Here is a 13,436-nt window from a genome sequence, read left to right as displayed (position 1 = left end):
TGCATTTTTTTGGAAGGGGCGTCGTGGGACAATGTTTATTTTGCAGGGTTTTTGGATTCTCTTTTAGTACACGTAAGCTCACCTTGGCTACATATAATACAGCTGCAGTCTTTCACCACTCTGGTGTTCAACCCTCGTACAAAGTGCGGGGATTCTGTACTCGTGCACCAAGGCCACCTTCACTTTTCTCACCGAGATGCTCGCTACATTTCTAGGGTAAGTTCGACTGGTACCAGTATTCATGTCAACGCGTAAGTCCCGTACAGTAAAAACATGAATCAGTTAAGCAGTAAGAACAAACGGAATTATAGCAGCTCAGCAGCTGAAGACTCTCATCCACATCATGTGCCTCTCCAGCATCCGTAGCGAAACAGAGTAAGAAAGGTTCTACCTCGTCTCGCGCAGTGCCCTTTTTCATATTAGATATTACTCCTCTTCCTCCTCCACCTCCAAATGTCCTGGGTAGATAGATACCCACAGCCTCAATAGCACCTTTCACCCTCTCTGACATACGACGCTGCTCCAAATCATCCTCCTTCTTCTGGTTGCTTTTGAAGCTGAGCCCGCGGTCGCCGTTCTTCGCACGCAAGATAACATCAACTGCATGCATGCCATCGATAAGCATACCAACCATCTCTCGGTTAGTATGCTTGAGGTAGATCTTCCGGTAGTTGTTCAAGGTGTTCACTCCAGGGCCATAGATCCTTGTCACCGATTTCATCTCGCCCTGTTCAAACCACTTCCAGCCTTGACTTCCGTCAGTAACACACTCGATCGAGAGCATCCATTCTCGGGCTGTGTCCTTCCAGTTGGGCGGCGGAACAGGCATTTTCGCTGGAGGTCCATAGGCATCCAGGTCGTTATCTGGAGTGTTGAGTGCCCATTCCCAAGGATCGAATCAAGGGCGAGGCGGGTAGCCTCTGCGAGGGTACGTCGTCGCAGACTCAGTTGCTGACGGATTTGGGTTGTGGGGAAGAATGATGGAAGGCGCATCAAAGTCGGATGCTTCATAATCATTGCAAGGGTTGAGGTTGTGGTCAATATCGTTGGACAAGCAGCATGTCATCCTCAAAAGGCGGCGCCTGGTCTCGTCAAGAGCCTTACCCAGGCGGAAGTTGATGGCTTTGACCAGTGGCATGCAACAACACATGATTGTGCGTGCATTGTTGCCCATATTCTGTAGTTCCTGCTCCGATCTACCATTCTCATGCCACTCATCGCGCCCATTTTTCTCACACGCACACTTAACACCCCTGCGTTCAGTGGACACTTGCTTGCGTTATCTCTTGGCATATGATACAACCTCGTCTTCTTTCCTTCTGGCTCCTTAGGCAACCACTTCTCCATGGCCTTTGCTGGGTCAATTCGCCCCCATTCAGCATCACACACAGGATAGATCCACCTTCCCTTGTATGCAAAGACTTGGAGCTTGGGATCGTCGGATTTGGGCTGCTTACCATGACGAATGAGACCCTTCTCTTCCTTTTTCATAGCTTTGTAAAGCTTCCAGATCTTGAATATTTAGTTGATGATAGTTGTCAGAAAGTGCTGCTTATTGCAAAGATCCGAGAAGGCAAGTTAACCTGGGCCTGATCGAAATTTGGGCCGAAGAAGTTTGTACGGTCCCGGTACAGTTGAGTAACGAGTTGGTAAGGTCAAGTTGGGCGAGAGTTTCAGATGTCATCATTCACTTGAGATTTCCTTAAGAAGCAGTCGTGAGAGACCCGCATGCGCAATCCTAGCGCGCCGCTGCATGAGATATCCCGATGCGGCACTTGACAGCTGCAGCAACTTGCAAGTCACCAGTACCCGCGTTGGATCAGGAGTGAGTCCAAAAACATACGCATGATCTAGCTATCGATTTACTCTAATGCATATGGTCTCCGCAAGTGTAAGCATGCATAGTCTCAGCTCTTTCACTCGATCTCCAGATCGATCAACCGCTCAGCCAACTGCTCCACCCCCGATCCGTCCTCGAGCTCACGTTCACGTGCACTCTCAAGAACATGCTCCATCCATCCAATCCCCTCCTTTAATCCAACGACATAATCCCCTGCAAAATGATCATTAACGAAAAACGGCATAACCATCCTTCCCAAAACCCTTAACGTAGTCTCACTCCGCATCCGTCGAACAATGCTCAAATCCAAGACTCCTTGTAATTTAAGTAAATTGATGCGTGCAAGTTTGGGCGGGAAGGTCAGGTGGGAGGAGGAAGAGATGTGTACAAGGGTTCCGGGTGGGTCGGCGTAGGGTTCGTATTGCTTTGACTGGCCGAGGAAGATCGAGGGGATGAAGTATCCTACTTCTTTTCTTCGCCAGGGAACGCGTCTAGAATGAAGTTACAGTTAGCAGTTGGTAGACAGACGCGAGCAATGCCACTCACGGTACAACATCATTGTTGTTTACCACGTGAAAGATTCTCTGCGCATGAGGCTTCATCCACTCCTTAAACACTTCATCTCCACACCTTGGCATCCCATACGTATAAACACACGTCTCACCAACCCACTTCTCCTTCTCCCTAATTGCTTGCGCAAAAAACACCAACGCAAGCGCACCACCTAAAGAATGTCCCGTGACAAAGACACGCCCACCTTTCTCGGGCTGGTGAAGTTCGTTAATCGCGGCGACAGTTTGTGCGTAGGCTGTGATGTTTCGCTCTGAGCGGCCGCTGAAGATTGGGTCGATTGGGTGGCGGGTGTGCGTCCAGAGGGAGGAGATGGCGAATTTTGTGGTTTGCGCGAGAGCTTTGATGCTGCTCATGACCGTACGCTCTGGTGTGGTAGAGTCCAGCTCTATTGTCGTAGGTCTCTGATCCGCCTCTCCATGATCTGTACCAGCATCGATACGGACGGCTGATATGGCATTCATGCCTTCGGCCTGAGGTGATGTCAACTGTCTCGTAGTCGACAACCTCAACGCATCCAAAAACCCATAATGCACCTTCCCCATCCTTTTCGTCTGCACGTCCTCCCCCTCCCTCTCCTCATCCATTCTATCAATCTCATCCAGGCTAACCATCCCCATCTGCAAATCCGTAAAGACATGCATTAAATTCAGCATGTCCGTTCCGCGGAACGTGACGACCACGTTCAATGTTGCAGCATGACGGACGACAAAGCCGGCGGTGTTGTGGTAATGGATGATGCGAAGGGTTGAAAGGTCGTACCCGGCGAGGGCGAGTTCGTAGCGGATGAGGGCGGGGTCTTCGTAGGAGAGGCGGGAGATGTTCGCGAGGCTGATTGCAGCTTTTAGATCCCATTGTTCTGGCTCCCCAGCACTTTGAGTGCGGTAGCCTGTGGAAAACTCTCCAGCTGGGGTGAAGGTCGGGTATGAAGCATTGGCGATGGAGATTGGTGCTTTCGAGGGATGTGCCAGAGAAGGCAGAATGATGCGCAAGGAGTGGCGTGCAACTCGATCTGCCAATAACAGAAACCGGAAGGAGACGTAGAAGTATACGATCAACGAGACCTCCACGACCTGCTTCAGCCCGGGTACATGGCGGATGACCCATAGAGGTAGCTGTGCGCAGGTCTGTGTCAGACGGAGAGCGGCCAGCAGGACCCTCCTCGCGAACTTGGCATAGACTATGGCGAAAACAATACTGGCAAGGATACCCTATATCCCCTGTTAGCCTGATTGAATGCATGACCTGAGCCGCAACGACCGCACCACAACAACCACATATGCCCACAACGCCGCGAAGAACATCCACGGCGACGAAAAGGCATACGTCAAGGAGGCAATAAAGACAAAGATAACGGTGGCGATGTAAAACGCATATTCGATCGGTTGTGGCAGCATCCCCATCGGCCTTTACTTTTCTTGGAGGTTGGGTCCGTATACGTGATGACGTCACATTCCATCCCATCGATTACAAATACCGTGAGCTCCAAATCCGAGAACCTTACCAGTTAAATACAAAGTATCGATATCCAACACCTGCCATGTGGGTAGCCCATTTCGCTCCAGCTCTCATCTTGAAACGTTTCGCTCCCTCCACCCCCATCACCCTGCTCGCCCTCGCCGGTGTCTTACCCGACTTTTTGTTCTTCATTAATGTCCTCCTCGGCCTCGAGGAGATAAAGTATCGGCCACATGAGGGGTGTTTTCCGTATGAGTGCAATTACCCGTTCACGCATTCTTTGTTGGGAGAGGCTGTTCTTGGTATGTCATATCAAACCGTACCTCATACGAGCGTTGTCTAATTGGTATGACAGGTACCGGGTTTGGGTTGATCGCCATGACTCTCCTCGAACTCCCCATCTCCTCCTTCATCGCGATCTTTCTCGCCGCCGTCTCGCACTGGCCCCTCGACGTCCTCGTCCACCGCAAAGACGTCTCCCTCGCCCCCGGCGACCACCCAACCCTCTTTGGCTTGAGCCTCTTCGACTCCTCCGTCGCGGTCTTCGTGATTGATCTCGCCATGATCTTGGCTGCGCTGTATTTCCACGCTCTCACCACTCGTTCCCTCAACCCTGGGAAGAGCCAGAAGGTGTACTTGATTTGGGTGTTGGTGTTTACTGCTGTCCAGGCGAATTTCTCGTTCATGTCTGCGCCGACGGAGAATGCTAGGTTTGTTCATGCTCCGATTTTTGCGGGACAGTTGTTGTCTCTGTCAATTGGGATGAAGTATTTCGACAAGTGGACCAAGCCCAAGACGGGTCCTATCAAGAAGGATCTCTAAGATACTTCTGAGAATGTACCAATAGTTAACAATGTACGATAGTTCTGATGACAGGAAATTTACGAGAGGGACATGTACATATATGGGCAATATATGTAGCAATTACTGCCTAGATATCATGTTCCAATGTCAATGTTCCCACGGTGCTAACCACTACGCGAAAAGCCGAACACTTGCCATTCCCGACCAACAACAGCACCCCATTTAGATGATGAAAGGGAACATGGCCTTCCTTCCCCTAGGGTAGTCCCTGAACTCCTTGCGGTATCTCTGGTGCTTCTTGATGGCCCAAACGAGCATCTGTCCAGAAGAGACGATAAGGAAGAGGTAAGCTGTAGACAAATTAGCCCATAATCGATGAATGCGCGAACAGTATTGCCTACCCGCCAACGACCTGGTCATCAAAGCAACAATAGTCCATCCCATCGTCTCGAAAAAGTAGTTGGGGAACGAAACAAGGTTGAACCCATACCCCCTCGGAATCCTCCTCTCCCTCGACCCAGCCGGCCTCAAATCCCTAACGATAGCATGACACTTGTAGTTCGAAATCTGCGCAAAGACCCAAGCAGCGATACACGCGTACAACGCATTCTGCGACAAATTGTTCTTGGCGGCCCAGGGGCCGTAGACCCAGTATGCGAGGTTAAAGCCGGAGAGGAACCAGTAGTGGGCGGAGTTTTTGAAGATGTTGAAGGCGGGCATGGTGTCGAGGGAAAAACGGTGGACGAAAAGGGTTTCGTATTCGCGCTTGAGAAAGTGGAGGATGACCATAATGAGGACGGCACTGAAGACCTCGTTAGCCAGGCTTATAAGCCACAAAGTTCCGAGACCTACTATTGAACGTTAGAGTGCTCGAACTCGCGACCGTAGATGAGCTTCTGGAGACCGCTGTAGTAGAAGATGGGGTGAATCAAAATCGGACCCAAATACTCCACAACGAAAACAGTCGTCCAGCTAATCTGCGGTCCAAGATCCTTGACATAGACGATGTCTCCCTCGTTGACGCCCGCGGCCTCAAGGGTCTGGGAAGGGTTGGTAAGGGCGGTCTTGTTCTCGAGAGTGAGACGTTGGCGGTTGACGTTCAGACGCGTGTGAGAGTGGAGGAGTTTGCGGAGATCATCAATGGTTGCGGTGGTAGGGACTTCGAGGGTTGAAGGGACCTTGACGGATCGCGTACGCGACTTGAGCTTGAGGAGGACCATTGCAATGCCCCTGAGGATGAATGCTGTTTCTCTAGAGTTTCGTTGATCACGAAATGTTGGGCGCAGCAGATGTCATGGCGAGGCACGTGATGCAGCTGGGGTTACAGGAGAGCCGGAAGCTCGACGGGGTTTGGGCAGACGAGAGAAGGAAACAATCTTGGAGAATTGTAATCGGCTTCACCTCCCTTCAGCCATCTATAGCCAGTCATCAGAGCGTGCGGCTTGGCAGTGCTTCTAAGTTGCGGTCTCTGATAAGAGCAGACGCCTCTTAACAAAACCGTACGGAAGTGCTCGGCCTGTCTCCCGCCAAAACCTTATTTATTTCACTCAACCAGGAAACCCCATATCGATACGATCCAACTGGAGCCTCGGCCATTTCTACCGTCTAGAGAAAGTTCACAAGAAGAACGTTCAACTGTACGAAACGTCGTCTGACCGTCGTCCGCCAGCACCATGAAGTTCAGTCACAGCCTCCAGTTCAACGCCGTCCCGGACTGGGCCGATTACTACATCAACTACTCAAACCTCAAGAAACTCATCTACCAGATCGAGAAAGACACCGTTCTGCCATCCAACACCAGACCCGCCACCGCTGATGAGGAATCCACCCTCATTGATTCGTCCTCACGGGCTGATAACGACTTTCGTCGAGCATGTGACAAGGAACTCACCAAAATCATCAAGTTTTACGAAGCAAAGGAGAGAGAGTTGTATGAGGAGTTTCAGCACCTCTTGACGGATGTCGGCATGTTTGAAGACGAGATGGAGGACATGTTGGCTTCGATTACGAGTGAGTCCAACGACCGACGTACTGGGTCCTCCCGACCGAGGAGGATGAGTTCTTCCTATAATGCCGGCAAGAGAAAATCGTTTAGTGCACGCGCTCGCTCGAACTCGAACATGAACGACGATGACGACTCTGGTGAGGATTCGGATGGTGGAGCGCCTAGGTCTCCGCTTCTACCAACCACCCGTCGTCGAATGTCACAGTCTGGTACCGAGGACGAGTTACGTGCGTCCCAGATGTGGGATGACGAGACCTACGCCGACTCAGCCTTGAACGACACCCGTATCACCCTCAAGAAGCGTATCATCCAATCCTACGTCTCACTCAGCGAACTCCGCTCTTACATCCAGCTTAACAGCACCGGTTTCTCGAAGGGGTTAAAAAAGTACGACAAGACTTGTGGAAGGAACCTGCGTACGCCGTACCTGGAGCAGACTTTGGCGAATGCGTATCCGTTCAAGACCGAGACTCGCAAGGAACTTGACAACAAGATTGGGGAGATTGAGTCGGCTTATGCGAGACTTCTTACTGAGGGGAATATTGCGGTTGCAAGGAAGGATTTAAAGACGCATTTGAGGGAGCATGTTGTGTGGGAGAGGAACACTGTATGGAGAGATATGATCTCTATCGAGAGAAGGGCCGAAGCGGCTACCGTGGCCCGTGGGCAACGTGGTCTGTTGGGTGGTGGTGCCGCGACACCCCCAGAGCAGAAAGAGATGAACATCCCGCAGACGTTCTGGGGCAGACTCAGGAGACGTCTCAACGGGCAGCTCCTGACACTGCTGGTCATCATCAGCATCTTCGTCGCCCTTATATACGCCCCGACTTTCGAGGCCGTGGAGCAGAGAAATTGTATGGCGATGTTGGTGTTTGTGTCGTTGCTTTGGGCGACCGAGGTCATACCTCTCTTCGTTACCTCACTCCTCGTTCCCTTCCTCGTCGTTCTGTTGCGTATCTGCCGTACGGACGACGAGCACCATAAGCGCATGGCCGCTCCTGATGTTACCAAGTACATCTTCGGAGCCATGTGGACTCCGGTTATCATGCTCCTTCTCGGTGGATTCGTCATTGCTGGTGCGATGAGCAAGTACAATATCGCGAAGCTCATGGCTACGACTGTTCTCTCGAGGGTTGGCACGAAGCCCAGGAATGTCTTGTTGGCGAACATGTTTGTCGCGATGATTGCATCGATGTGGATTTCTAACGTTGCCGCGCCCGTCCTTTGTTACTCCATCATTGCCCCTGTCCTACGCACTCTTCCCGCCGAGTCGAATTTTGCGAAGTGTCTTATCCTCGGAATCGCTTTGGCCAGTAACGTTGGTGGCATGGCTTCCCCGATTGCTAGCCCGCAGAACATCGTTGCTTTGCAGAACATGCAGCCTACGCCTAGCTGGGCTGAGTGGTTCTTCGTGAGTCTGCCGGTCAGTGTCGTGAGCATCCTTTTGATCTGGGGGTGGTTGTTGTTTATGTACGCACCGGGCAAGGAGACTACGATCGCCCCCATTCGTTCTTCGAAGGATAAGTTTACGGGTACGCAGTATTTTATCTCTCTTGTTACCTTCTTGACAATTGGGTTGTGGTGTATTGAGAGGAACTATGAGGGTATCTTTGGTGATATGGGTGTTATTGCCATTATTCCGATTGTTCTCTTCTTCGGAACGGGTATCTTGACCAAGGAAGACTTCAACAACTTGCTCTGGACTGTTGTTATTCTTGCCATGGGCGGTATTGCGCTCGGCAAATCTGTGAACTCTAGTGGGTTGTTGCAGACTATCGCCCATGCTATCCGTGATGTGGTTGAGGGAATGAGTATGTGGATGGTCATGTTCACGTTCGCCTGTCTCGTCTTGGTCATGGCAACGTTCGTGTCGCACACCGTCGCTGCGCTCATTATCCTTCCCATCGTTGCGGAGGTAGGCACCGCCATGGAGAACCCTCACCCTAGACTCCTTGTCATGACCGCTGCATTGCTCTGCTCCGCAGCTATGGGTCTTCCTACGAGTGGATTCCCCAACATGGTTGCCATCTCTCAGGAGAACGAGTTGGGCGTGAGGTACTTGTCAGTGAAGGACTTCATCAAGACTGGTATCCCTGCGAGTTTCCTTGCTTTTGGTGTTGTGATATCGTTGGGGTACTTTTTGTCGTCTATCGTTGGGTTCTAGGTGGGGTTGAGTGTTGCACATCTTTTTTTCGGAGATGTGGTATTATTGCATAACGTAACTTTATTCAATATGATATTATAGATCGACGGTACCGGTACTGAGAGTATCAGCTGAATTGCCGCGCAGTGATGTCACGGCCGAACCTCCCGGGCCCAGCAGAAGCTCCAATACACCCTCAGTTGGAGCGTTACCAGCAATACCATACATACCCCTACAAAGATGGCGAAAGACCAGGACCTTACTACCCTTCTCAGCCCTTCTCAGCGGGCCGACTTCCTCGTCCTCATTGCTACAGCAATTGGCGTCCAGCGCAAACGACTCTTATCCGCCTTCGACGTTGACCCCGGATCAGCCAAGCAAGACAGCAGAGGGACTATCAAAGACACAGAAGTCGAGGATGTAAAAGATATTGAGTTACACTATGACTCACGGCCTAGTTCGTCAGGCGAGAGCTCGGGATCGGAAGAGGCGCCGCGGATTGTACAGGTCGATATTAAGATGGAGGAGTTGAAGAAAGCGGCTTCGGAACACTTCGATGAGTGGTCAAATGAAGTCATTGCTAGGGTTGGAGAGGTCCTCAATTCAGGCAAGCCAGCTGTCGTCAAGGACGTATTGAGAGGCATACTGACGGCAATTTAGACAAGTCGCTGAGCAAGGAGGAACACCCCACAATCAACCCAGAACGTCCGGCTCCGACATCAGAGTCAACGAACCCGCTAGCAGTCCAAACCCCTCTGACAGAGAAGCTCAGTTCAGATCGTCCACCGCTCCTCATCCACACTCTCCTCCTCCTTCTCTTGTCACTCAAGTCATACTCCGCATACTCACGTATCCTGCTCATGCAAGTCGCCGCTTCACTTTCACCAGCTTCCGAAACCATCCCGCCTATCACGGAGATTGAGTCAAAGGTCGCACAAGCACTTACATCAGCAGCCAAGGAGATGTCTGCGGATGAGGAGAGTAAGAAGCGAGCGGAGCAGGCGGCTACGTCGCGTAAGTGGAAGGTGGGGTTGGCAACACTTGCTGGTGGAGTTTTGGTTGGTGTGACAGGAGGGCTAGCTGCACCACTTGTCGCTGCCGGAATTGGCTCTGTCATGGGCGGTATTGGGTTAGGTGCTACAGCAGCTGCTGGTTATCTCGGGGCGCTTGCAGGGTCGTCGGTTCTCGTGGGTGGTCTCTTTGGCGGGTATGGTGCAAAGATGGCCGGGAAGATGGTTGACAGATACTCCGCCGAGATCGCCGACTTCAAATTTATTCCCATTCATGTCAACTCAAAGCTTCATGTTACGATCGGTATCACTGGGTGGCTGTCCAACCCAGAAGAGGTCGTTGACCCGTGGACGATCCTGAGCGATGCTGGAGACCAGTATGCGTTGAGGTTTGAGGTCGAAGCCTTGACGCAACTGGGACATGTGCTCGAGAGCTATGTCAAGTCAAAGTTGTACGGTTACGTGAAGGGTGAGATTCTGAAGAGGACTGTACTGGCCACCCTCATGACTGCTTTGTGGCCTCTCGGCCTTCTCCAGGCTGGCAAACTGCTGGACAATCCTTGGAGTATTGCCTATGTCCGTGCACAGAAAGCAGGACAGGTCCTTGCCGACGCTTTGATTAATAGAGCACAAGGTGAAAGACCGGTCACTCTAATCGGGTTCTCGCTCGGTGCTCGAGTGATACACTCTTGCTTGCTGGAGCTTGCACGGCGCAAAGCTTTCGGTGTTGTCGAGAACGTGTATCTTTTGGGTACGCCGGCTCCAGCTAGACAATCTGACTGGCGTGCTATGCGTGCCGTCGTAGCTGGTCGACTTGTGAACGTCTGGTCATCCAATGACTACATCCTCGCCTTCTTGTACCGTACCAGTGCTGTTGAACTGGGTGTAGCTGGTCTACAGGCGATCGAAGGTGTCCCGGGCGTTGAGAACATCGACGTCAGCGACTTTGTCGAAGGACATCTCAGGTACAGATACATGGTCGGAGAGATTCTCAAAGATCGAGTTGGTCTTGTGGAGGATCTGGTTAATGCGAATGTCCAGAGACAATTGACGGCTGGTGAGCGTAAGGGGAGGGAAGTGCGGTTGGCGAGAGAGGCTGCTGAGAAGGGAGACAAGAAGGAGGATTTGATTGTGTTTGACGCTGACGGTGCACATGCGGACAGCGTTACTAAGATGGCCAAAGACAGGTATGAGTAGGTGCAATTGTTCTAGCTATAGTATAGCAGGTAGCAGCAACCTTGAAGGTTTCATCTTTCTCACGCGCGTTGTCCTGCAGCAGTGAGACTTCTCGTACAAACCGCTCCTCGACGTCAACGAATACACAGATCTCAATCAGTCAAGATGTCAGCTGGCAAACTGCTGCCCCCCATTACCGCAATTACTGTCGGTGTAATCTCAGGCGTACGCTCTCATCTTCACCCTCCAGTATACTCGCGCTGACTGCTATGCGCAGTACTACATTTTCAATCAGCCATTGAAGGAGGCATTCACTCAAGAGGATCTCAGAAAGGAGTTGGGTGTCGCTGAGGCAAAGTCACATGAGGGCCCCATCCAGGCACCTCCGCCCGTAGGTACTGCTTCGGGTGTTGGTGCTGTGGGTGGAGTACCTGGTGGTGCAGTGGATGGAGGCAGTGGTGGTGTTACGCCCGGGGGCGCGTTCAAGTGAGCTTCTTGGGGCATGTTATAGGATGGTGTACGATATAATTGAAAGCGTTACGTCGATACTTTCGTTTCCTGGTTCCGTCCTCATCATTTTCGTGTCATGTCTCCGTTGTATCCCCAAACCGCATGATACGGCCTTTTCTATCTTCAACATCATCGGAGCTCCGCAGCATCACAAAGGACAAATTCTCCCAATTCAGCATCGGTATCATACAACAGACGTTTCACATTCTTAGCAGACCAGCATACTGGCTGCTTCCTCTTCCTGTTCTGCAAATACGTTCCAGTCGAGCCTTCCCTAGCAATCTTCATCTCGCGCTCCGCCCGTAAATCAATAGAAATAGACGACGTCTGATATGTCAAGGAAGTGGTGATCTTTCTCAGGACGCGTGCATTACTGTTGCTCTTCACCTCCTTGATCTCCCTTTCGTGTGAGCCATTCACGAGCAACTTCCTCAACGACAACTTCTTGCCAGCCCAAAATAGAGCGGATGTTGCAAAGATGTCTTTCAGAGGCGTTGTCGAAACAGTAGTTGGAGATGAATGATCACTTTGGATAAGGTCGTGGCAGGTATCGATGCTGGTCGGCAAGGTTTTCCTCTTTGGCACGCTCTCATCACAAAAACTGATCAGATCAGAAACAGTCGATAAAGGAAAGGATGGTTCAGCAATATGGGTTGAAGAAGCATGTTTTGACGACGTATGATCTGTAAAAGATATACCGTCTGCACTCTCGACCACCAAGGCTGTATAACTTTCGACAGGAGAAGCAATGGCGTGAATCCCCGCCGAACATAAGTGAAGGCTCGCAGGAGCACATAATTTGTACCCGGTGCGAGCAGTGACGTTTTTTAGTAGCATATGTGCGGGTGTCTGGTGATGTAGGCCGAATGAATGCGCTGTTTCTCGTGTCTTCGACCCCGCGACAAAGGCTTCATCCCCATTTCCCACCCTCCGAAAAGGTGCTTCTCGCAAGAACCAGCTGTCATAAAGCGAAATCAAAGCTGCAAAAACATCGTCAGATGAATCAACGTAGCAAAACGGGGCCTGGAACCGAATGTAGTTCTCGTGCTTCTTGTCAATGAGTTGTCGTCGAAGATCTTTCCGAGACACCGCGGTAGGTGTCCTTGGTTTGTACAAACGCATAGCGAATAAATAAAAACGATACAAAAGGCAAGAAGAGAAGGGATAAAGACGCTTCTTCAGGAAGAATGCTTCGCCAAAGTGATTAAGGATGGTGGTGAGGGAGTGTTGGTGTTGGAGCAGCACGTAGCCAGGCGCTCGCACGGTCCGAATACTAGTACTGCTGTGTGCAAAATTCTTGACGCGCATTTCCGTACATGCGCGAGACCCCTGTAACGGTAACATAAAACACCTCCAAACAGCTCGAAAAAGGGTCTAGGAAACTCAGTAAGGGTCGAAATGCTTGGGAAGATATGTGCCGATGTCGACCACGACAAGGTAATCAACCAATATGCTTCTGGGAAGGATGTCTACGAAATAGCGACCAACATTGAGAGGTCTCCTCGCACGGTTTACCGAATTGTGAAGAGATTCGAGGAGACAGGTCTTACTGAGCATAAGGGCAACTCAACCTGCGGGCGCAAATCGGCTGTTGACGAGTTTCTGGGCTCGGTAAGTAGACTATTACTGCTCATGGGTACCACCAAGGGCATGACTAAATGACCGCAGCAAATCAAGTACCTGTACGACAAAAACCCTACCCTGTATCAAGACGACTGTGCTGAGTTCCTCAATGATCAATTCGCTACATCTCTATCGCGCTACCATGTCACCCGCTACCTGCAAAAGATTGGATATACCCGTAAGGTTTTGACCTTACGGGCAGCCCAGCGCAACCCTATCTTACGCGCAAACCATGCCATTGAAATGGCTGACTATACTCAAGAGCAGCTGGTATTTCTCGACGAATCAGCCGTGGAT

The 13,436-nt window shown here is 51.1% G+C and overlaps 7 protein-coding genes across 7 annotated transcripts; 3 read left to right on the top strand and 4 right to left on the bottom strand.

Annotated features, from left to right (window-relative positions):
• Positions 1–244: 244 nt before the first annotated feature.
• SAICODRAFT_22748 (uncharacterized protein) lies at positions 245–829 on the bottom strand (the record flags this gene model as incomplete). The annotated part of the gene is made up of 1 exon (XM_019166638.1): positions 245–829. The coding sequence occupies one exon, from the start codon at positions 827–829 to the stop codon at positions 245–247; it is 585 nt and encodes a 194-aa protein (XP_019027484.1).
• Positions 830–2,117: 1,288 nt separating this feature from the next.
• On the bottom strand, positions 2,118–4,014 carry SAICODRAFT_107567 (alpha/beta-hydrolase). Its single transcript, XM_019165300.1, has 3 exons — positions 3,676–4,014; positions 2,410–3,621; positions 2,118–2,331 (listed from the first exon to the last, which is right to left on the bottom strand). Exons 1-3 carry the CDS (start codon positions 3,811–3,813, stop codon positions 2,164–2,166), a joined length of 1,518 nt encoding a protein of 505 aa, XP_019027483.1. The 5' UTR covers positions 3,814–4,014; the 3' UTR covers positions 2,118–2,163.
• Positions 3,951–4,690, top strand: SAICODRAFT_51863 (uncharacterized protein; the record flags this gene model as incomplete). The annotated part of the gene is made up of 2 exons (XM_019169099.1): positions 3,951–4,170; positions 4,224–4,690. 2 exons carry the CDS (start codon positions 3,951–3,953, stop codon positions 4,688–4,690), a joined length of 687 nt encoding a protein of 228 aa, XP_019027482.1.
• Positions 4,586–5,911, bottom strand: SAICODRAFT_87122 (putative enoyl reductase). Its single transcript, XM_019171472.1, has 3 exons — positions 5,525–5,911; positions 5,074–5,474; positions 4,586–5,022 (listed from the first exon to the last, which is right to left on the bottom strand). Exons 1-3 carry the CDS (start codon positions 5,890–5,892, stop codon positions 4,895–4,897), a joined length of 897 nt encoding a protein of 298 aa, XP_019027481.1. The 5' UTR covers positions 5,893–5,911; the 3' UTR covers positions 4,586–4,894.
• Positions 5,912–6,255: 344 nt separating this feature from the next.
• Positions 6,256–8,964, top strand: SAICODRAFT_107542 (SPX-domain-containing protein). The gene has a single exon (XM_019165299.1). The coding sequence runs from the start codon at positions 6,346–6,348 to the stop codon at positions 8,839–8,841; it is 2,496 nt and encodes an 831-aa protein (XP_019027480.1). The 5' UTR covers positions 6,256–6,345; the 3' UTR covers positions 8,842–8,964.
• A 96-nt stretch (positions 8,965–9,060) lies between these two features.
• SAICODRAFT_68706 (DUF726-domain-containing protein) lies at positions 9,061–11,551 on the top strand (the record flags this gene model as incomplete). Its single annotated transcript, XM_019170416.1, has 4 exons — positions 9,061–9,383; positions 9,428–11,017; positions 11,156–11,231; positions 11,257–11,551. 4 exons carry the CDS (start codon positions 9,061–9,063, stop codon positions 11,494–11,496), a joined length of 2,229 nt encoding a protein of 742 aa, XP_019027479.1. The 3' UTR covers positions 11,497–11,551.
• On the bottom strand, positions 11,517–12,353 carry SAICODRAFT_68705 (uncharacterized protein; the record flags this gene model as incomplete). Its single annotated transcript, XM_019170415.1, has 1 exon — positions 11,517–12,353. One exon carries the CDS (start codon positions 12,351–12,353, stop codon positions 11,646–11,648), a length of 708 nt encoding a protein of 235 aa, XP_019027478.1. The 3' UTR covers positions 11,517–11,645.
• Positions 12,354–13,436: the final 1,083 nt, after the last annotated feature.

This window comes from Saitoella complicata, assembly GCF_001661265.1.
Source record: "Saitoella complicata NRRL Y-17804 unplaced genomic scaffold SAICOscaffold_1, whole genome shotgun sequence".
In the NCBI taxonomy this organism is placed as follows: domain Eukaryota; kingdom Fungi; phylum Ascomycota; class Saitoellomycetes; order Saitoellales; family Saitoellaceae; genus Saitoella; species Saitoella complicata.
The sequence above is the reverse complement of the archived record's forward strand: the minus strand, read 5'-3'. Positions and strand labels throughout refer to the sequence as shown.